Source organism: Genypterus blacodes, unplaced genomic scaffold, assembly GCF_046128005.1.
Source record: "Genypterus blacodes isolate CSIRO-AG114 ecotype Tasmania unplaced genomic scaffold, CSIRO-AGI_Gbla_v1 ptg000438l_1, whole genome shotgun sequence".
Classification (NCBI taxonomy): Eukaryota; Metazoa; Chordata; class Actinopteri; order Ophidiiformes; family Ophidiidae; genus Genypterus; species Genypterus blacodes.
Genome location: NW_027467208.1, coordinates 1,948,373 through 1,972,134, shown reverse-complemented (window position 1 = coordinate 1,972,134; position 23,762 = coordinate 1,948,373). Strand labels below are relative to the sequence as shown.

The window sequence follows — 23,762 nt, the reverse complement described above, 5'->3', positions numbered from 1 at the left end:
CCTTCTTCTCCTCCACTCTTTCCACGGGAGCGGGACGGAATAGAGAGATATTGACGACCGACGAGCATCGCCACAGCCGAGCGGAGAGAGTGGATTTAACGCGGCAGAGAGAGAGACAACCTGTGCGCCTGTCTCTCCTCCTCTCCACTCCTCTCTCTCTCTCTCCATCTCTCTCTCTATGTGGATGTTGAGTGAATTCATTCTTCGGATATGAAGGATTTATCTAGTCTATGTTAGAAGGAGGAGGCGAAGAAAAGCTCTCTCTCTCTCTCGCTCTCTCTCTCTCTCTCTCTCTCTCTCTCTCCCTCTCCCCCCTCTCTCTCTCTCCCCCTCTCTCTCTCTCTCCCCCTCCGTTTTCTGGATGTGAAGCAGCATGCGGCCCGGTGAGAGCTTAGAGGGCTCGCGCTCGGCTCGCGGAAGATGTACCGATACTGACAATAACACCGAACGCAGCACGGAACGCTGTCTCGCGCGCCCCTCCAGGACGCAGAAGAGCGGGACGACGACCCGGAGGATGCGGGGGACGAGTGAGAGGATGACGGACGGGGGGATGACGGTGTTGCGCTGTTTTCTGTGGAGTCTTGTTCTCGGCTCGCTCTCCTCGCGCGCGCAAGGTAAGGGGATGCGACACGCACGCACGCACGCACGCACGTGCCCCCTCCACACACACACATACACACTCCAACACACACGAAGACGCACGCACGCGCCAACGCGGTTTTGGGTGAGACCGGGTCATGATTTTTCTGCGGCAGTCATGACGCGAGACTTATGTGGTGTGTGTGTGTGTGTGTGTGTGTGTGTGTGTGGACAGAGTGGGTTGTGTGAGGGTGTCTGAGTGCGCGCGCGTGTGTGTCTGAGTCTGTCTGTGAAGTGCGCGTTTGTGTGTGTGAGTAAGATGACAGGTGTGCGTGTGGGCGCGCAACGTACGCAGGAGTGTGTGTGTGTGTGCGTGTAAGAGTGTGAGTGTGCGTGTGTGTTGTGTCTTGCGGAGAAAAGCAGGGGAATCGAAACAGGCTTACAGAGAGGATGAAGGGAAAGACCGAGAGAGGGATAGGATCGGCAATAACCTCTCGCTCTCCCTCCCTCTCTCCCTCTCTCCCTCTCGCCTCTTGCTCTCCCATCTGTCTCTATCTCCCTCTTCCTCATCTCTCTCTTTCTCACTCTTCCTTTCTCTGGCTGTCTCCCTCTCCTCCTCTCACTCTGTCTCCCCTCTCTCTCGCTTTCTCCATCTCTCTCTCTCTCTCTCTCTCTCTCTCTCTCTCTCTCTCTCTCTCTCTCTCTCTCTCTCCCTCTCTCCCTCTCTCTTCAATACAGCCATTGAGCTGGTAGCCAATAAATATTCTTGCGGTAGCTCTTGGGCTGTGGCAGTGAACGTGAGCTGCTTATACCAAGTGTGTGTGCAGGACTGTGGTTGTGTGTGTGTGTGTGTGTGAGAACGTGAGTTGTTTAGTGCGATGAGGCCGCAGCCTTACAAAGCATTTTCATTGCATCCTCATATTTTTTATAATTTTTTGGTAATGGAAAGATGTTATATAATGCTCTCTGGCTCGCTCACACACTTTCTTCTCTCTCTTCTTCCTCTCCTCCTCATCGTCTCTCCATCCCTCGCTCTCTCCACCCTCACCCTTCTCTAAAGTTAAATAAATTAAGGAGCACACACTCTCCCTCTTTCTTTGTCTCTATATCTTTTGGTTTTCCATTTTTACTTTCCCCTGTATATGCCTGTATGACACACACACACACACACACACACACACACACACACACACACACACACACACACACACACACACACACACACACACACACACACACACACACACACACTCACACTCAGGCATTCTCTCATGCAAACACACCCATTGCTGTGTCAGGTGAGGCTTCTGTGGAATAGAAAGTAACTGACCATTGATCACTGTAGCCGGAACTAGAGGGAGAGAGAGGGGAGAAGGGAGGGGAGAAGGGAGGATAGCAGGCTGGGGGGGTTAGGTGGGGAGGAAGAGAGAGAGGAGGAGAGATCGGGAGGGGAGAGCGGCCGTGTGAGAAGGGAGGGAAAGGAGGAGAGACGAACGGAATAGAGACGAAAATTTGAGGACGGAGAGTTTAGAGGCTCAGAAAGCAGCCGAAGGTCTCAGCATACAGACGGTACACATGCAGGTGGATCTCTGTACAAGACGTAGAAATGGAGTGAAGAAGGAGGGGGGGGGGGCAAGATCGAAAAAAGGTGTTAAGACCAAAGAAAGTAAGCGTGGTAACGATTTGAGAACAATTTGTACTCGTCATGGCAACGTCTACATGATCCTCCTGTGTGGGCAGATTGTGTGTAGGCTGACTGTGCAGAAATACTATGGATTTCCACAGTGATTAAACAGAATCGACACAGGGACCGTCTAGACACTTGGCTTTGAACCATCCCCGGCTACACAAAGCTACTTTTACTCTGAAAAGCAAATGCAAGGCATTACCCAACCTCCAGCCTTTTTGTAACCTCCTTCCAAAAGGTTTCACCGTGGTTAAGTTTGATTGACAGACGAGAGATTGTGATTTGTAGGGCGTCTGTGGCGCAAAAGACAAGGAAAGTGGGATCTCCTCAGGCACCGAAGATTTAATTTTAAACTCTTCGGGGCCCAGATCTTGGCACTAATCTCCTGTCGGGCCGTCTAAGCTGTAAGGGACCTCAGAGTGTCGGGTATTTTTAAGCTCCTGGTGGCACAAATTTGGTCTATTCACAGCTGGAGTAAGATTAGTTTTAGTCAATTAAGATCGTTAAAAATGATCATTCTAGATAGTAAATTTGGCAGATAAGACCTCAGAGAACAGAGACCAGAGACGAAGGTAACTAAACATTAGAGGACTAAAAATTAAAGCAGCCTCCTGCCAAATGCTGTTACGCTTTGGCCGCGGTTGGTGAATTCGTCCACTGTACCGGCCAATGGTAGGTAACCAATCATTGTTTGGACCTCCAATTGTATTCTAAAAACCCATCTAGACTGTAAAGTAATGAAATTGGCTGGTAAAGGATTCACACACCAATGTGGCCGGTGGACAAAAAAGCAAATTATTTTGATCGGTTCCAGACTTTCTCGAATTCGGTGCAGTGCTTTTCCCAAAGAACACAAGACGAGAGAGAGAGAGAGAGCTGCTAAAAGGTTTGGACGTGCTTCTTACTGTGTACCTGAGGAGGTGTTACCCAAGTGTTGATATTCGGGATGCTTGTGAGAGCTGCTTCCAAAAAAGCACATTGCTGTCAGAAGAAGTCAGAAGAATTAACCACAAATTGAATCAGACGCCAAAAAATAGTCTGATTGTCCTTTTCCTCTCATCTCGTCATCTGTGCTCTGCTCTTTTCCATCCTCAGTTCCTCCTCACTCGTGCTTCCATCCTCCTCTCCTGCCTCCTCTCCTTCCTGTTTCCCTCTCCCCTCCTCTCACTTCCTCTTTGGCTCCTTCTCTCCTTCCTTCTGTTAGTTTTGTCCCGTTGGCTCCAGAGGCTTAATTTGCTCGGCAAACATACTTACGTACTCACACACACGTGCACACACACTCCAAAAGCACATGCATTTTTCATGATCCTATCCAGTATGAACGGGAACAAGAGGCTACATGCAGCTTCTCAAAACTAAAACTAGCACTGGATCCATTTGGGAATCTTCACCACCGCAACACTTCAGTTACTGGCTGGGCAAATCTATGGAATCACCAATATCAGAGATTTCTTCCCGGCAATTCATCAATTATCAGCTAGACAGTCACGCAATCTATTACTGTTCAACCTAAGAGGAAGGTCAGAATTGTGACTTTTGACTAAACGCTAACATGTAGCCAAGCAATTAACCTAGAAGGCTAAAAATAGATCATTTAATTTATATTGATGAGCCGTGGTAATGTACTCCTTTGTTCTTGCAACATGGCTAAATTGAAATTGATCAGTTATCCCTCTGTAATGTCTCCTGGTCATCAGTGTTGAATTGGACAGGCTGCCGGTGAAACGTTCCTCTCACCTCCGCTCGCAACAAATCACCAGAAATCATGGATTGATTAGTGCAGCCCAGAACGCCAATGTTGATTATTAGTAGGTGATTGATATTGTCCTGTACTGTGTCGCTGCATCATTTATAGGTACCAGTTACATATTGAGTTCGGCAATCATTTTACGCGGCCATTTATCAATGACAAATACGCAATCATGCATCCATTTGGCCTTCTATCATGCGTACAGGGAGGGGGGCAGATAATCTCCATCCTCTTAAGACCCACTACATCAACATTTGTCCTATAAATCCCTGAAAATGATACACAAACACATAAATGTAAATTCCAAAGGCTTTCTATTAATATAAATCACACTTATGGGACGTCTCTGATGATGTTTTCCCTGCTCCTTCATCCTGAGAGCCTCGTCCATCACGTCTCTGAGCAACACAGGAACATCTGTTCTGGTGATGCATTTTCACACATTTACTGCCCTTTGTGAGCAGATCAGTGTGTATGTTTCCCAACATTCATAACACAGACAGTCGTGGTAGTAGTCAATATAAAAGAGAGCAGTGGAGATCGAGGCAGGAAGTCCTTTTATTATAGTTAATAATAATGTAAGCAAAGATGTGAAGGGGGCGGCCCCCCAAAAAAGCTATGAGCAGCCCTGACTAAAGGGAAGCAAGAGTCATGCCTATATAGACAAGGGCACAAAATCTTTCTCTTCATTCTTCCTGTTAACACACTGAGCACACACACACACACACACATGCACACTGAGGCAGACAAGTGCAGTCGCTCTGATTATTAGCACAACACAGACTCGCTAACACGCATTTAATCCCGTGGCTTATGGCTGCTTCTTCTCCGGGAGGGAGATGTGCCTGTCGCAGAGTCAGCCTCTTGATCATATAAATACTTCCAACTTACTGAGCCAAGGGGGGGAGAGGGGAGAGAGACGGGCGGGAGGAAGCGAGACACAAATCTCCTTTCTGTGTGTCTTGCTGAGAAGAGAGCAAAGCAGTGGTGTGTGTGTGTGTGTGTGTATGGGCGGCGTAGTGTGTGCACTGCAGACATCACATGAACCGGTAACGGTCGGGATTTCTGCTGCATCATATATATTCATCGGTACGCTACTGCTCCCTCCTCTTCTCCTCTCCTCTCCTCTCCTCTCCTCTCCTCTCCTCTCCTCTCCTCTCCTCTCCTCTTCTCTCCTCTCCTCTCCTCTCCTCTCCCCTCGTCTCCTCTCCTCTCCTCTCCTCTCTTCCTCCCATCTCCTCTCCTCTCCTCTCCTCTCCCCTGTGTTTGTTTTGGATCATATTTTTTATGAACTTGAAATCCTCTGATAGTTTACAACTTTAGGGCTGTTGGACTCTACTGGGGCTCTCTGCTCTGTGATGTTTTGCATTTAATTTGTGTCGCTCCCTTCGCCCCTCGCCGTGCTTCCTCCTGTCGTCGGGGCCGCCTAGCTGTCACTCGTGTGTTGTTACTCGCTGTACTGTGGGTATTTTAGTCTCTATGTTCATGTTTTCACCCACAGTCTTGATATTTTACTGCTCTATCCTCTTTCTTCTCCTCATCCATCATTCCCTCATCTCCTAATCACTAATTTTTCTTCTTTCCTGCGTCCTCCTCCCACTCTCCATCCGAGGTGAATTTGTAATCACCACGTTCTCTCATTCGGCATCTTTTTTTGCTCTCCCCTCACTTCTTTCTCCCTTTTCTATCCTCCATTAGTCTTGCCTGTCCTCTTTCTCCCCTCTCTCCTCTCCTCCCACAGCCCCTATGGTTAGCAAATTTGTTATAAGTGTCGATTGTAATAGGTGGGTGCACACACACACACGGTGCGGCTCTTCATCTGAAACTGTCATGTGTGCTTCTGCTTTTAGCAAACAAGCAACCTGGGTATACAGTATGTTTATTTTCTGCACACAGCTGCAATCTAAATGCCTCTAGATTGATAGGGGACCAAATATATCCACATGTATTTTGCATTTGCATTGGCTTGGTGGGATTTTAGGAACGTCATCTTTCACATGTTGTGCTCCGTCTGCTATCAGTGAGCTGTTAAATGGAAATAAGTGATAGCTTTGCCATGCAAATTGGAATAGCGACTTCTCGTCAGATAGTTGTTCCAGCTGTTCCCGGGCCCCGAGGATCTATCACCGCTTTTTATCCACAATTGCTCCTTGCCTCTCTAAGGGTCTAACGTAAATGTGAATTTGCAGACGGGTGTCATGAGGATAATGAGTTTAATCGTCATTCATCACAATTGAAAGCAAAATGGTGGCTTTTGTGCAGAATATAGTGGAGCCAGCTTTGAAGTGGAAGCACTGCAATCCGCTGACACAACTAATGGACTAAGTGTTAACCTCTGTCCGTATTGAATTTGTCCAAACACACACAGACACTGGCGGTTTAACAAAAGTTAATACGGATGGGTTCTGTCTGGAAATAGAAGCGTGGAAGAGGAAACAAGAACCCGAACCCTGATAAAAGGCTTTACTACTATCACACACACACACACACACACACACACACACACACACAACCTGTCAGTATTCTTAAGCATCTTCATTATTCTGAGAATGATTTGGAGTAGACATGACACGAACATGTTCAGGAGGCATTGCACACACACACACACACACACACACACACACGTCTGGCACACCGAGAGTGTGACCACAAGCATATTTGCATACGCACACCAACACACACACACACATGTATGCATGAGGACAGGAAACATTGCGCCCTATTTCTCTTCACCAGGACTCACACACTAATACATTATGAGAAAGACAGCAGAGAAATTAATGAAGACAGTCTTGTGTACAGCTGGGGCACCCTGTGTGTGTGTGTGTGTGTGTGTGTGTGTGTGAGAGAGAGAGTTATGGATGTAAGGAAGGTAAGGAAGACGAAGGATACATGCAACATGGGTTGTATTGGATGAGTAATTACCTCAAGCTGGAAGCATTGAGTAAAATTACAAATATTGATCCTTGGTAACAGTGTGAATCCCTTCCTGTCAGCGTGTCCTTGAGCAAACAACTGATGCACGTAATGACTTTGTGCCGTTCTCTGGGGAAAATTCAGAGCTGACACCAAATTACCGAGCCTCTGAGGAACTCTCCTCCTATTGGACCATTCTGCTGGAAACAGTGTGCAGCCAATGCCAATGCCAATGTTTAAAGTGCAGGCAAGTGTGTGTATGTGTTTGTCGGACGTCAGGGTGACGGCAGCCAATACGATGCTTTTGCCACATTTCGGCCTGCATCCCACACGGTTCGACACAGAACTGGAACTTGTCTTTGTTGGGTTTCTTTGCCTTTATTCTTCCAGTTGGTCCTTGATCTCTCCTGTTTACCTCAGCTTGAAAACTAATTGCAGCTTGAATGCAACAGAGACCGGCAGAGACCGATCCAAAAAGGTGCTCTTCTTCAAATGTCTGCGATTTTTGAAAAGGTTGATATTGAATAAGCAATGACGAGCGGGATAAGAATGAATAGGTCTCAAATAAAAAACACCAAACTGATTTTTTAACTGATTTAAAGGTTAGATCATGCTGTTGTCTTGGCAACAAAACACATGCATGTAATGACATTTGAAGTTAGTTCACTTTTTTAAATCTTTCTCCTCTACTTACTTCTACTATTTCCGCCTAACTATCTTGAGGATGGATAGACGTATTCTCACTCCAGATGAAGCGACAGGAAACACCTCAACCACATCTAAAAACCCTCGCCTGTAAACGTCTCACATCTCAAATCGCCCCCCAAATCTCAATTCGCTCATAAAGGATGACTCCGTTCCTGAGGGGTGATTCATCACTCTTCAATAAATGATGAAGCATTTAAGCCGCACTTGTTAATGATCACCAATAATACATCAAGGGGTGCAGATAGTCTAATTATAACTCTCTGACTGTTATAAATGGACGGAACCACGGCTGTGAACGTTATTGTAGCGGATAATGTTCAGATGATGTCCCACCAATGATGTTTACGTAGTGTAAGACTTTGATTGATGACGTTACAAATGATGTGCTATCTCATTAATATATGTACAGTAGGATGTGACGCGGAATGTGATGTCGTAATTTAATTCATCGTTAACTCAACTTCTTTCTTCTGTCGTCACATAAATCATAGAGTTCAAAGAGCTCTCACTTCCTGTATCCTTTGTTATCAGCCCAGGGTTTAAAGGGAACAAGCTTTTTATAATTTCCCTTCATTTACAGTGTAATAGAGTCGTCAGTACCAGAATAAACGTGTTGAAACATTGACTAAATCATAGAAATGTATGTTTAGGCCTATAGAAATGTCAACGGCTGAGCTCCTAAACGGGTGTGAAAGCTTAGATTAGTTCTTCTTCTTCGCGTGTTTCTGTCACCGTGAGCGAGCGTTTGGCCGGCGTCCTTGTTTTGCACTTCATAGATGTTGACGCAGAGGTCTCGTCAGAACGGAGAGGCTCTTTACGAAAGGCGAAGGGGAGGGCGAAGTGACAGGTCCTTGAAATTGCCTGTAATCACTCAGTGTGCAGAGCGGTGCCCAAGCACGGGAAAGGTATTTTTTTTTTTTGTACGTCAAAGCATTGCAAAGACCTTAAAATAGAGCCATGAATAAATCATCTGATAAATACGACACACACACACACACACACACACACACACACATGCCTTTGAAGGTAATCTGATCAGACAGTTTACCCGACATGAACCTCAAATGAACTCTGCTTTCAGACTCAAAATCTCAACTCAAAATCTTCAACTTTTAATGGATTTCAATTAGCAACATTTACAAACAAAACTGAAACAAAAGTGCTTTAAAATGGAAGAATGGATCCTAGCAGCCGGTAACAAAACACTTCATAAGCACATTTAATTTATCCAATATTTAAAAATAGTGGTTTCCCAAACACAGAAAGCGAGAGGGAGACAGAGAGAGAGAGAGGGGAAGGGAGAGAGAGAGAGAGAGAGAGAGAGAGAGACCTTGTGTATGATGATAGGATGACAGGTATACCCATGTGCCCCAAACCCACTGAAACAAGCCTGTCAGCCGACACACACACACAGCTCATTATCTAAACACACATGCACACACTCACCAGCTCTTCACACACCCTCATGAGGTTAGGATGTTTTAACATGTTCTCGTCTAATCACATTTATTCCCTCACTCCTGTTTTTAAGTAAACACAAGTGAGTCTGCCTTCATTTCATACTTCCAAAAAAGTTGTTTAAGGGCTTGTGATGTTCATATTTCCAGTGCTCAGAAGTGAAATGAGTGTTTTCCATCTGAATGTGTGTCTCTGCTCAGTGGTGTTAGTGAGGAGCCTCAGAGCTCAACAGAGAGTGAGGCGTCTCCTTCCTAACTGATGATTTACTCTCTGTCCTGCACCATGGGAGCCTTTTTGTAACGCTGTTCCTCCTCTGTGTGTGAGTGTGTGTCATTGTGCAGGGGTTGACAATGTGTTTACGTGTGTGAGTGGGTGTATGTGTATGCATGAGCACATACACATGCATGCATGTCTGCTTCATTCCCAGAGAATAATCATTTTCCCAGCAGGCCCTGTCAGCCTGTTTCTGGGCGCGCTCAGTTCACAGCTGGGGGCGACTGCTGTCACCTGCTTCTCTTCTCTTCTCTCCTCTTCTCGTCTTGTCTCGTCTCATCTTGTCGTGTCTCGTCTCCTCCATGATTAACATACACAAATGTAACATCACATCACACTCTCTTCAGTTAGAATAATATAAGTCGTGCTCGTCAAACCTTTACTGATTGAGTTGTCTCAGCTTTCTACAGATTGAGGTGAATTGCGGTGAGGAGATTTGTTCTTTCATAGTTGGCCATATAATTGCCTGAAAGAAGGTGCAGCATAATTGCAGTGTTGCGGTGCTAAGTGATCCAAATGTCCTATATTTACACCTGTATTTAGCGCAGGTCTTCACTAAGCCTGCTGTTTTCTAAAGCTTTCACGCTTGGATTGCCACCAGCGGGCTTCACAAGGGAGGACAGAGCGGGAAACCAGCTCAGCTTCCACTGCAGCTTGTCTCCCTGTGAGTGTCGGTACAAAGAGGAACAAATTTGGCTTCTTGGTATGCACACACACACAGGCACACACACCTGATTGCCTAATCTGTGAGAAAATGACGATTGCCTGCACACAGAGAGGAAAGATAACAGTGAGAATCATCCCAGAGGCAGCATTCATCCAGCTAACTGACACGGGCTCAGCAGGGTGTTGCCGCGGACAACAGCAAACCCTTTGATCCTTGACACTGACCGTCTGTGCCTAATCCACAACCACACCCCCTCTCCCTCACCGGCTCTCTCACTTTCCTCCCCTCGTCGCTGGCTCAGGGTCGCTGGGTCAAACAGATAGCAGATGCTTAACCGCACGAGTACAAGTAATCCTGACAGCACAACACGCTTACACACACACACACACACACACACCGGCATCTCCCTTGTCGAATGCATTGCCTCCCCTGGAATACATTTGTCTCTTGTATCACAGTGACGCGTGACAAAGCTGGACTTGTGTAATCATTCATGTTGTCATTAGCATATGTTGAGCCTCCTCCATCCGCTTTAATGTTATTCCACTTGATGCTGTTGCACTTTGGTTTAATAAGCATCCTCGGCTAATTAGGTCGCTTAGCCCCAAACGAATATCAGAAATTGGGAGTTGATGGTTTCTTCTGTGTGCTCACGCAGGATGACATCATTATCCATATGCTCCAGTAAACAATATAGATATGGAGATGCTCATTAAGCTCATAGCTATCTGCTATTTTGGCTTTTTGCCCCGTTGACTCTCTTTGGGCTTTGGTGCCAATGTTTGCTTAAGATTTATGTGGTTTCACCCTTTAAGTGCCATTTTGGCTTGGAGGAGCGGCTAAGTAATCTAATTTCCATTTTTTTTTCAAACTAATAGGTTGATCACAAAAACACTAGCCCTCATCATATTTGGGCAGAGGCAGCTTAGAACACGTACGTACAACGCCTTAATGCATGATTATACAGAGGATCCTCCACTCAGAGATGAATAATGAGTATTTACAATCATTATGCACCATTTTCAGTACGGAAATGTTGGATTTGTCTATCAGATTATGCACCATAATAGACTCCCATCACCTCTTCTCTTCAAATTGATTTACTATATAAAAATCTAAGTGTCGATGCCCCTAGCGACGTAATCTCATAGCAACACTCACCTATCTGCATTCTGGTTAAGACTTAATTTACTGTACGTCCTCCAACAAGCAAAGCAAGCAGAGAGATGCATGTAAAAAGGTGTCGGAGTATTTATCAGATGTTTTTGGAGACTCAGCTTAAATGATTTCTGAGATCAAATGGAACAGGGAAATAAAAGATAAAAGGGATTGGGAAGATAAAAGGTTTTGAGTGAGTGGAGAAACCGTCTGAATTCAAATCCATTTGACAAGAAGGAATGCTGTCGAGAACCTGTGAAGGTCATCTCATTCAAACGCTTTCTCTGTCTCTCTCTCCCTCTCTCGCTCTCCGCCTCACACAAAAGATCACAGGGTCCGTAGAAGCGGGGGTTTATCTGAGGGTGCTTCGTCATTTTGAATTTTATACACCTGAGACGAGGACAGAGACGGAGAAAGAGGAAATCTCCGGTTGATTTCAGTGAAACAGGGCGTCGTCTATTTATCACTCTGGATTCGGATCTATACTTATCGTGTGTGTGCATCGATGTTTTCAAAGTAATATAAGTCCAAAGTCAAATGTGTGTAAAGTTTGTCTGCAGTTGGAGAACAAAACAGACCCGTATATCCAATTTAATTATTTTCTAAAAGCCCCTTCAATGTAAATTAAAGAGTCTGGGGACATTTACAACATAGCGACCACCGTGTCTTAACTATTAATTTAATCCCCCGAGTGTTTGCAGTATGCAGTACTTAACTTAAACGACTGTACACATTTAAGCTCTCAGCTCTGCCATTAACCTAGTTTAGCAATTTATTTTATGTGCTCAATTATGGAGCAAAATAAAGGCCAAAATGTTGTCCCACATAATGAAGACGGCGAGGGATTATGGATTATATGAATTAGGTTCATTAATTTATTCATTTGTCCTTTTAAAATACATTAAGACACCGCTAATTGGATTTTGATGAATTTGGTGCCAATGATGCATCATTTACACCGACTGATCCAAGGAACAGGTCAAGCTAAAGGCGGATTTATGACTGATTGGCAATTATTGATTGATTTGGTCCGAGGACTTCTTTATCACCTCAAGACAGTCCTCATATACCGTAAAAAGCATATGGTTTATAGAGGTTGTCACGCTTTTCTACCATGGTGGAAATTATAGATGGAAGTGTAATCTCTCTGCTATGACAGACCAGAGATATTGATTAGATATTAGGTTAGTTAGGTTTATTAGATCTTACTTTCTTGGCCTGTGTAGGAGACAAACATCAGTCGTCATCAGGTTCGTTCTGCCTTCCCCATTAAATGTGAGTTTGTCTTGAGTTGGCATGCGGACGCAGGAACGCCATAAACACTAAACTATAGGGGTAGAACTTCTTTATGGTCTGTAAAAGTAAACCATAAGAACAGTGAGCTGAGTAGAGGGCACAAACCACAGGAGGAATGAAGTGAAGCGAGTGTACAGTCAGCAAACATAGTTATCGATCACTAAAAAGAAGCAGGCTGTGAATCTATTGAATCTGTCAGTGGAAAGGTGAGAGGAAAGTGTGGACCTGCATGTCGGCAAGCAGCGGTCGCACTCACATCTCTGTCGGACCTGACCCCTGACGTGCGTACTCCAGACTTCTGCACCATGCCGATGATGTCATACTGTGAGTTATAGAAAAGGATTCGGTGCCCACATTTGCTCATATATTTACTTGTGTTATGTATCCCAAACAGGTTTTATAGCCACCGAGGGGCAACATGCGACCTGAAAAGAAATTACACGTATTCATCTTTAAAGAGATGCTGCAGGATTTTAGAAAATTGCATAATCTACATCTGAAGCAGATCACTGACATTTGGCTGGACGTATACCAGGTCTGTAGGCTTTTGAATGAACCCTAATGGAACCCTGTGCTGCTACTTCAAGAGCACAAACACGACAGTTAAAGCTAAACGTCTCATGTAGATTCCTAAATAGATCGCTGTTATCCTATAATGACAGTAACTTTGTATCAAATCCATCGTCTTTGGGTACAAGTTGTCCTAAAAACACCTTCTGATGCAACAGTCAGGATATTCATACCTATCTTGTTCCACAGCTATTTCTAAGGCTTTTCCACTGAATGACCTGCAAATCACAGCTTTGTGATAAATGGCCAGAGTGAGTGGGAGCCTCTGCATGAACCGCAGGTTAGGAAGCACATGAAGGAAGATTACAGGCTTTGTGCTTCTACTAAACCACCTGTTGCTGCTATGTTGTTGATTTGTCACTCTGCACACACACCATTTGGATTAAGTCACTTGTTTAAGGTGTCACACTGTCACATTTCTGTGTATGTGTCTCCACATTGCCTTATTCTCGCGCAAATCCCTCGTTAATGCCTCGTCGTCGTTGTTGATGTCGCCCTTGTTTGCATGCGGGTGGAAAAAAATGAAAGAAAGAAAACGGAGGAAAAAAACAACCGACGGCATACATCTTTGAAGTGAATATATATACAGAAGAAAAGCTTTAATAACTTCCAGCTATCCTGAAAAGCCCCATGATGCATTGGATTAATTACACAGGCAATAATGAGGGGAGCAGTGCTGCTAAGAGTAGAGAGCAGCTATGATAATAAAGCCAAACTGGAGCTTGTACAGTTTATTTTTAAAGACATGTACATAAACAAATCCTAACCCTAAATGATCTTGATGAAATGTAAGCACGTGCATCTCAGTGAATGAATAGTTCTGAGCTCTACAGTTGCGTTTCCAGTTTAATTTGCAGGACATGGAGCTAAATTGACGCTGCGTGTTGCTATCTTCACCCTCGCAGAGCAGAGTTATGAATCAGAGCACCGGGGGAAATAGGTGTAAGCGGGAACTAAGTAGCAATGTAACTGCAGAGGAAACAGTGGGGTGCTGAAATTATAATCACACCTCCTCTTCACAGCCCAGCAGGCTTTCAGGAATCTGCCAGGAAGACGTTAAACACACACAGATGGACGGATATACACACACACACGCAGACGCACACACACACGCAGAAATTGGGAGAAGTCACAATTTACATTCTCTTTCACACACACACACACACATACATGAACACTTAAATCGTGTGTGAAGTGTTCTGACCTGTTTCGCTTTGTGCGTTTCGTTTCATCATCTTGGGGCTCCATGTGTGTTTGATCCAGGTTTTTGATGGAAGTCTGTGTTTGATGTATATTTTTGGTGACCTCAAATGTTCTCTGAGTGTTGAAAAGATGCTCCACAATAATACTTAAACCCTCAAATGTGTGTGTATCCAGTTTGTGTTTAGTGGGCAAGTCTTCCTGTGAGTGTAGTTGCCCGTGTACATGTGTGGAAGGTTTAGTGTGTGTGTCAGTCAGGTGCTTTATCTCAGCTTTGTGACTGAGGCAGCAAATCTCTTTGTAATTACAATCTGAACAGCTCTGACATTTAACAGGACCTCTCCAGGTGTGTGCATGTTGTGTTTCTCTGTGTGTGCGTGCGCCTGTGTCTGTGCTGAGGGCCTTTTGTCTTGTGGGACTGAAACATGTGGGTGCTCCTCGCTAATTACAAGAAACATCATAATTACTGTAAACTGGGCGACTGTGGCTGGCAGAGAGAGAGAGAGAGAGAGAGAGAGAGAGAGGAGGGAGAGATAGGGCGAGAGGGAGGGAGAGAGAGAGAAATTATACTCTGTACAAAAACTTTTCCTGGCTTAGTTTAGATTCAATACATAGAATATATTTAACAATAGATTCTAAAGTTGAACAATTGGCTTGAGCACTTGATTGGTTGTTGCCTCGCCTCACCTGGTTTTTGCCTGACGGACTTCTGACCAATGGCAGAGCAGGAGGCGTCTGCTTCTTAAACCTACAGGATCTCTTACGATGACGCTTATGTTGATCCGATATGACGTATGTGAAGCTGGAGTATCTTAAGTGAGAGTGGTCTGGTTGAGTTCATCGTAGCTGAACTTGACATGAGAGCTCTGTGTGAACGCTCTCAGCCTTTTCCCAGGTAATCCTCTGACCACTGAGATTAATAGAATCTTCCACAGGAGCCACATCTTTCTCCTCTGATTTCTTGCTGTGTTTCTTGACTCAAACTTGAATATCCAGCGATGCGTTCAAATTGCCAATTTTCTGTGTAAACACAGCTGGATGGCAGGCTCTAATATTAGAGGGACTTGACGTTCGGTTTGGTTATGGGGTTTCTGCTGTTTCTCTCATAGCTGCAAGCAAAATAAATAGGAAAATGATTGAAAAATGAGGGATAATGAATCCCAAAATTATCCACAAGACTAAACACAGAGACTCTGTGTGTTTTCATCAATCCAAACCGTCCAATTAAGAGCAGTTGTTGTGTTGCTGTTAGTGTAGAACCCAAGCAGTGCTACAGATAATGAGAACCAGGAGTGAAGTCGTCACCTAGGGGCCATTTTTGTAAGGGATTCATGCCGTTTTACCACTGCTGCTGGGTTCTAGTAATCATGGTGCTTAGCGTATAACGCCACCCCGCGTCTCTCTGGCTCTTCTCCCGTTTGTTGCCTCAGGAAGATATTTAAACGGCACTTTGAAAGGTCGATCAAGTGGATCAAATCCAAAGTAGATATCACTAGGGGACACACGCTGTAAATACACGGAAAACAACATCCTGTTTGTGTATCTGCGTTGAAGCTCGGGCTAGGTTTCTGCACGATCAAAGGGATGGAGCGACACACACACACGTCTGAGAATAATGAGGCTTTCCTACAGAGTAACACTTTCAGGCACATACGTACTCTCAGACTCCCGGCTTTCTCCGTGACATTTAAATGGAATAAACATTTTCTCTGCTTTATTTTGTTTTGTTTACATCTCCTGCCAATAAGCCATGGAAATACATTACAATGTTCAAATGTGCCTGCATGCACTTACTCAGATTTGACACACACACACACACACACACACACACACACACACACACACACACACACACACACACACACACTGGCTGAAAGTGCTTTGTGTTATGACTCATAGAAAGTGACACTTCAGCAGTCACTGCATGTGTATTATTATGTAAATTTGTGTGTTTGTTTCCTCAAATCATTTACCTGGGCCCCATGTAGTTGTGCTATTGATCTGTGTGTGTGTGTGTGTGTTTGCGTGCATGTGTGTGTTTGTGTGTGATGGTCATGTCACGCTGTGTTGATTTTCATGTCAGACAGCAGCGTTCTCTCCTCACTCCATTACTCCCCATTCTGTTACTTTCTGTGTGTGCGTGCGTGTGTTTTTGTGTGTGTGTGTCTGTCTCGTTGCGCCTGTGATTTCATGCCCGGAGCAGTCCATTTTAAAAAAAAAAGAAAGAAAAAAAGAAAGAAAAGAAATCTTCTTCAGGCTTTCAGCTGTTTAATTGCTCCTTCATCCGAGCTGGCATTGACACACACACGTATGCACACACACACACGCGTCTCACAATAAGAAGGTGAAATGAAGGAAAAGCCCAAATCTTCACGCCACATTATAAAGCAGCATTCACTGTCGACATGAGAGAGGCCAAAACCGCTGAATTAAAAGTGTATGTGTGTGTGCTTGTGTGTGTGTGTGTTAAACTCCACAGTCGTTCTTGACAGATGGAACCAAGAACAGAAGAGCAGCCAATCATAGAGCTTCAAAACGCTGCCTATTCTTTGCTTAAACAGCCCAAACAAGCTTAAACACATATTTTGTTTATTATTACTCCTGCTCTTGGGAAGTTCCACTCTTCTCTATTGTCCCACATTCACACATGGGAATAAATCTCCCGTATCATAAAGTGTGACGGTCATCTGCTTTGTCCCTATATGAATCTGTAACCGGTGTGTTTCATATAGTAATGTAGCTTCAAACCCCTCACATGCTTTGTAAAGGAGCAGCTTGTGTAATTATCGCCGACGCATTTGCATCAATTGCAGCGTTTCCATCCCTAACAATGTCACAGTAAATCATCTCAATCATGTCAACATTTTCAAATAATTGACATCCACTTGTTTTATGCTGCACAATAGCACATCAAACAGCGAGGAGCCGCCCCGCGCCTCGCCAATTTTTGGAGGAAATGGAAAACTCACCATGAAACTAAACTGACACAATCTATTTGGCCAATAGACGTCGGTGGCTTCCCAACACGGATGAGCGTCTTCCTAAACTACAAATGAGCACATCAAGGCTTTAATTGATAATCATGGGGTGACGCTTTTCAGAGTTGGATTGTCAATACTCAATTTGTGCGAGCGCCTCTGCGGTCTGGCCGAGTTTTTTATTTTACTTGCCATATTCCATCCAGAAAGTGCTATATTTAATGCATGACTCATAGCTGTAAATCAAAACACATCCCTGAATCCCTGTCAAATCTCCACGGGTGCTGTCGAAGCTCCGAGAGCCTCATGCATTATTCACTTTCTATAGAGCGGATCCCGGATTTGCCTTTAGCTCACATAATCACAACAATTTCTCCCTCAGCTGTGAACACTTTACACCAAATGTTACCATTAGATAACATCTGTGTATTGTATGGGTTTACTTCCCCCCCTAAGAGGCGTTGTGTTTATTCCCGAGTAAACATAACTTCAAAGAAAAACACTGTGAAGTCATTTCTTTGATAGAAATCAGTTCATGATCCTCGGTGCCTTCCAGGAGATCTTTAGTGATGAAATATTGTAAATGACTTTTATGGTTGTACCCTCTTTACCCTTAAAGAGCTCTTCAGTAAGTGATTGCCTACACAGAATGCCTTTCCGCAGTCCCTAAGGAATATTCTAGAAGTTTTTCCTTCAGCTGCAGGTCGGCGCATGTAGGTGGACGGAGCAGCTGCAGCATTGTTGCAAAAACGTCTCACACACAGTCCAACATGTATACGTGTGTGTGCGCTGTATATATTTCAGTCCGCTGAGGCTCCTGTCAGTGCGTTCTCTTCTCTTTCTTACGTCGATTTTCTTCTTTGTAAATATTGGAGCGAGTTAAAAGTATCTAACACAACTTTTTTTATGGATCCTGTGTTGATGTTTTTTGGTTGAACTCTTCTCCTCTGGCGTTGTAGTTGTGCTGTGTCGGGAATATCTGTCTGACTCCTCACGGCCCACGCTCATTCAGTTATCAGTGGGGAATGTAACACACGCATCTTCAACCCTACAAAATGGATTCTGGACACTCGGGCACTTCATCATCAGCTGCTCCTGTAAGAGAGAGTGGATTTCTATACTTGATATTTGTACACAAGCGTTTACAGACCTCTGTCCTGCAATTTACAAAACCTACTCCTCCAAAACTTTTTCGGCCTCTGGCCTCCAGTCAGGGGAACATTAAGTCAAAGTCCAGTTAGTATCAGAAAATAGAACATTTTGGAGCTTTCAAGCTTCCATCTCTGACCAGTGACATCAATTGGACTGTTTGTCCATCAAGTTGGCTTCTCGTACATTCACCTCCTGAAAGTGAGCTTTTTTGTTGCACAGCAGATGGATAGGGGTCACGAGGAGGCTAGCGTGCGTGAATAGCACTTTTATCTCAGGTCCTGCCTCTTCAATTACTTAACCCGGAAAATGTATGCACCTCGTAAGAAAGCGCAGCATTGCTGATTAGCCTCCTCGCAGCTGCTCGTTATCTGTGCGGAGCTGCGTTTAAAATATGGCCCTGCACTTAGCATCTATAAAGCTATCTTCACTCTTTGGGGTTTCTGATAGCTGAAAGGGAAACCGGGGACCTGGACAAGTATCTATACACAAAGCACCCCTAATATAGACTGATCCTTTTGCTAAGCCCTTTATCACAGCAATTAGCCGGATGTCTCTTAACGGCCGGAGGAGAAAAGAGCTTTAGAGGGGGCGAGCTCAGGTGTGAGGTAGAGGAGAGGCAGAAATGAAGAATGGATTCAGGACCTGATTCATTTACTGGCTGACTGGCTGCCGAGTCGACGGGGGGGGGGGGCGGGCGGGCGGGGGGGCTGAATGAGCGGCACGCTAGCTAGCTTGCTGGCTAGCTGACTCCTGTGTTTCATAGTGGTCCTCTGTGAGACATAGAGGATTAGAGCGTAACTACTAACATTAAGTAAACCAACAAGACCCTGACCAATCTGCCTCCTGAGATGATACCCCCCCCCCCCCCCTTCCTCCCTCAGTAGAGAAAGTGAAGGTCAGCGGCCTCAGTACTACAGCACTTACAGAAGAGCTGAAGAGGCGGAGGAATGCACTCTCCATTTGATAGAACCCATGAATAAAAGCAGCTGCAATTATTTAGCTTCTGGTATCTGGTTTGTGTTACAGCTCAATGGATGATATTTTAATAACAACTCCCCATTTCTTTGGGGGCCTTTTATCAGCGTTTGGGAACCGCAATGGGATTGAATTAGATTGCAGCACAGAGTTGTTGTTCCGATTTAAAGAATGCGTTAATGCTTCCAAATACACACATTCACACATATTGTATTTGGCAGAAGAGATATTTAAAAACCTCTTTTTCCATTCTGACAACAGCATAAGTGCATATTTTCCCAGACACACACAGACACACACACACACACACACACACACACACAGAAAAGGCAAGAGGAATCCGCCAAGTGATAAGTTTTAAACACAAAAGACAAACAAACAAGACATACTGACGCATTGTAACACACACACAGATGTGGGCTTACAGATCGAACACAGATCTACTAAAAGAGACGGACAAGCGGAGCCAGAGAGAGAAGATAAACTGACCTGAAAAGAGAGACACAAATGGAGGAAGACAGACGATGCAGAGGCGCAGCATGACAGACTAACAGGTGCATGTGCTGTAAAGCCAGAGAGCAAGTGAGCTCTATTCGTTTCTTGAGTCATCGTGGAGAAACGGCGAAGGTTTGGCCGTCGCGCTGTTTTAGCCTGTCCTTCATCCTCGCCACCGTGAATGATCTTCATCCATTCATCATGTTCCTAGTAACGTCTATACTCTACTTGAGGTGTCAGCTGGTCCCAAGAGTGAGAGTGTTTACACATGGATCCGTGCAAAGCTTGACCATATATGTAGGATCAACATGGGACCTCATTGTACAGATGGCGTCTGTCCCGATGGCGAAGAAGGATCTTTATGCTACGTTTAAGTAGGCCTACGTCGCTTTAGAGGGCCTAAGACGAGACAAAGAAAGAACAGACTATGGTTGTTTTTTATTTTTAGGATGGTCTCAAGGAACCAGTTAGACGGCCAACAGACAGAGATTACTTCCATTTAGTGAGCAAAGATGATGGGAAAGAAGATTTAGAGGAGGCAGAATTTAGAGTTTATCCGTGCAAAAGTGGAGCTCTCTGCCACAATGCACCATTCAGTCTTCAAGCAACGTAATTTGGTTCACCGCCGCACCAAACTAGATCTTCAGAATGACTTCACCGCTGTTAAAGGAATCATCCTCTTGTAATCTACGAGGGTTTCTCTCCTCACAAAATTTTGATTACGAAAACAACCTTCAATTTGATGCTGAGTGGGAATTTTCCTCTTCAAAGCTACGAAACGCCGTCTGTTCCAAACAAACAAACAACAACCCCTTGTCTCTTGGCTTTTGTTTACAATTTGACTTATTGGATTGTCTCTCAAGTCGATTGTCTCATCTGAGGCGAGGAACAACAGGACATGGCAGCAGAGCACGAGCCTTCTGAGATTGCTCTACATTGATTTTTAGTCTGCCAAAGCTCTGACTTTGTCAACTTTATCGCCCCGAGGGCAAAATAAATGTGCAGTTTGAGGTTTGACACTTTGAAAATATGTCAGAAGGCTTAATGAAATATGTCTAAACATGTAGGATTTACACCTGTTAATCTAGAACTCTTTAATTAACCAGGGCCATGAATACATGGTTGATGTTCCTGTTTTCCCTCTCTGTCCATCTGTCCACTGGACACTCTCACACTTGGCCAAAGTCACCTCAATAACACTCACTCACACACTGAAACAAACATTCTCTCTCTCTCTCTCTCTCTCTCTCTCTCGTTCTCTCTCCCCAGTTACATCGTATGCCTCCTGCAAGGCACTGATAAGGCCCCACTCTCTCTCGCTCTCACTCTCTCTCGCTCACTTCCCCTCCCTCCCCTTTTCTGTCTTTCTTTCAGACTTTACCCTGTTTTACTCTATCCATCTCTCTCTTGCCTGTTCGATCGCTCTCTCTCTCTCTCTCTCTCTCTCTCTCTCTCTCTCTCTCTCTCTCTCTCTCTCTCTCTCTCTCTCTCTCTCTCTTTCTTTTTCTCACTCCCTGTATATCTCTGTCTCTACTTTGCGTCCTCCATCTCTGTGTCTCTCTGTCTCTCTCTCTCTCCCTGTCTATCTCTATCTCTACTTTGCGTCTTCCGTGGCTCTCTCTCTCTCCCTATCCTGGCCACATCTCCCTTCTTCCTCCTGCACTATTCCGCCCCTTGCATCCGCCGTCTCGATCTGTTACCATTTCTGTGCCATCCTTACTTACTTTCTTTGTAATTATGCCTTCCTCTCTCTCTTTGTTTGAAGGCTTTTACCATTGTCCATTACATATCTGCCAATTCGCTGTTTTTCATCCCGAAAGCCTTTTCAGTTTAAACAGGTCTGCGCTTTGACTTGGCTTGGCTTGACTCGGTAGAATTCAATTTCAGATGATCATATTTACACCAGAGCTTTTAGATAAAGATGGATTCCATAAGGAGAGGACGGTTCAGCAAAGGAGAGGCATAGCAAAGGAAATCAGGCATTTTGCAGGCTTTAGTGGTATCAGTGATGTTTCTGGCGGAGAGTCTTGTCCTTTAAGGTATTAAGTGTTCACCTTCATAACCATTTGCTTGTATCTCGATTTCAGTGGAATCTGACCAGTAGAATCTCCAAGTTTAAAGTCTAAACGTATCGATGAAACTCTTTTGTTGTCTTTCTCAAATCGGTATGACTATTCTGCCTAAGTTTGATTTGAAAATAGAGCAATTCTGACTTTTAAACTATGACAACAAGCTTAACTCTGTTTTGGTGATGTCTCTGTCCTGGCACATTAATGGAAAGTGGTACAAAATGCCATTCTCAGCCCTATCAGATGGATGAAGGAAGCCTGTGGGTGGCGCTGTGGGAGCTGTTTGACTCTTTGATCTTATTCATGAGGTGGGCTAATACCCACATTTTTGCTTTGTTTGATAAGAATAAGATAATCAGTCTCACAACCACCTGTGGAGCGAGTAAAACTGTATAATCATCAGATAACCCAGCAAATAAACGGAAAACAAAAGGAGTCAATTAATTTTCTGCCGTTACCTTTTAATACGATTTCATATCTTTCCAAATGGAGAAAAAAGCAAAGCAGTGACTTCAAAATAAAGGTCTTTACACTGTGGAGCCCCGCCTGTGTTATCTGCATGTTTTGAAAGCGCCTGCCTAACCAAGGATCCCCTTTAGCTTGAACACAGGAAGTAGATTGAGCTGTCATGTCTCATTGGCTGCTGCTCCGCCTCTAAACGCTCCTGCGGGCCAATAAAGTTTACTCAAGGTTACGATGTCACAGCAGCTGTTTCCAGAAGAGACGGAGTAAATTAAATGGGCCAGATGAGTCAGCAAAATGTTCTTATGACACACGCGCGCACACACACACACACACACACTTTACTCGCAGGCACACGTACTCATACACTTTGTCATCACACCGGCAAATTACACACATACACACCTCCAGCATGCAGTCGCTAACCACGCATAAACATTTGCAACGTGTCATATAGCCACAGAGAATCCTTCGAGCACACACACACTCACACAAACTCACACACACTCTCTTCCCTCTACCCTCTTCCTCACTCAGCTTGGCTCATTGCACACTGAGAACAATGACGAATGCAATGAGTGGCATGTACTGCTTAACTCGGGCTTTGGGGTGTCTGTGTGTGAGTGTGTGTGTGTGTGTGTGTGTTCGTGCCGGCGCGTGTCTTCGTCTGGAAGTGTGTGTGATGTCAGCAGGGTTGATTCACACTCACTTACCCCCTGACAACTGGAATCACACCACCCGCCTCTTGACGAGCTCACATCAAAACACGCACGCACGCACGCAGACACACACACACACACACACACACACACACACACACACACACACACACACACACACACGCCCTCACACACACACACACACACACACACAAAGCTAATTAGGAGTGTTCATTATTGTTGGATTATGCTGTTCAGCTGTGCAGCTACAGGATTTTCTTTATGGGTGAAAAGGAACTCAGGACTCTTAAGTACTTTTACTCCTCTGCTAGTTTGACTTCAATCATGGATTTGTGTGTAACGAAGCTTTGGAGGCGTTCAGGTTTGTGTGTTTGTTACAGTTTACTTGTTGGGATGATGTGGTTTTGGATGATTGTCAGTCAAAGCCCACTTGACGATAGAATCCATTTGAAATCCCTTGATGGCCCAAAGAGAAGCACTCAGCCTCCATGTAAACAGTTGGCACCAACACTTCTCCAGGCTCAAGGGCACTTTGGCAGCAGTGGAAACAGAACGTTTGCATTTATGTGGGCTCCCAAAATCCATCCGCCACACCAAACTGCACTTCACTTCACAGGGGCCGTCCTTCCTCTCTTTCCCCTCCTCTTCCTCCTCCCCCGCTCCACTCCTCCCTTTTTCCTTTATAAGCA

General features: G+C 44.7%; 1 protein-coding gene across 1 annotated transcript in view; it reads left to right on the top strand.

The window, feature by feature from the left end:
* The first annotated feature begins 373 nt into the window (after positions 1 to 373).
* LOC142989894 (CUB and sushi domain-containing protein 3-like) overlaps positions 374 to 23,762 on the top strand; it is a 246,315-nt gene continuing 222,926 nt past the window's right edge. The window contains exon 1 of the mRNA XM_076139634.1: positions 374 to 614. Within this exon, the coding sequence (XP_075995749.1) occupies positions 374 to 614 (241 nt within the window). The remainder of the gene's footprint in view (positions 615 to 23,762) is intronic.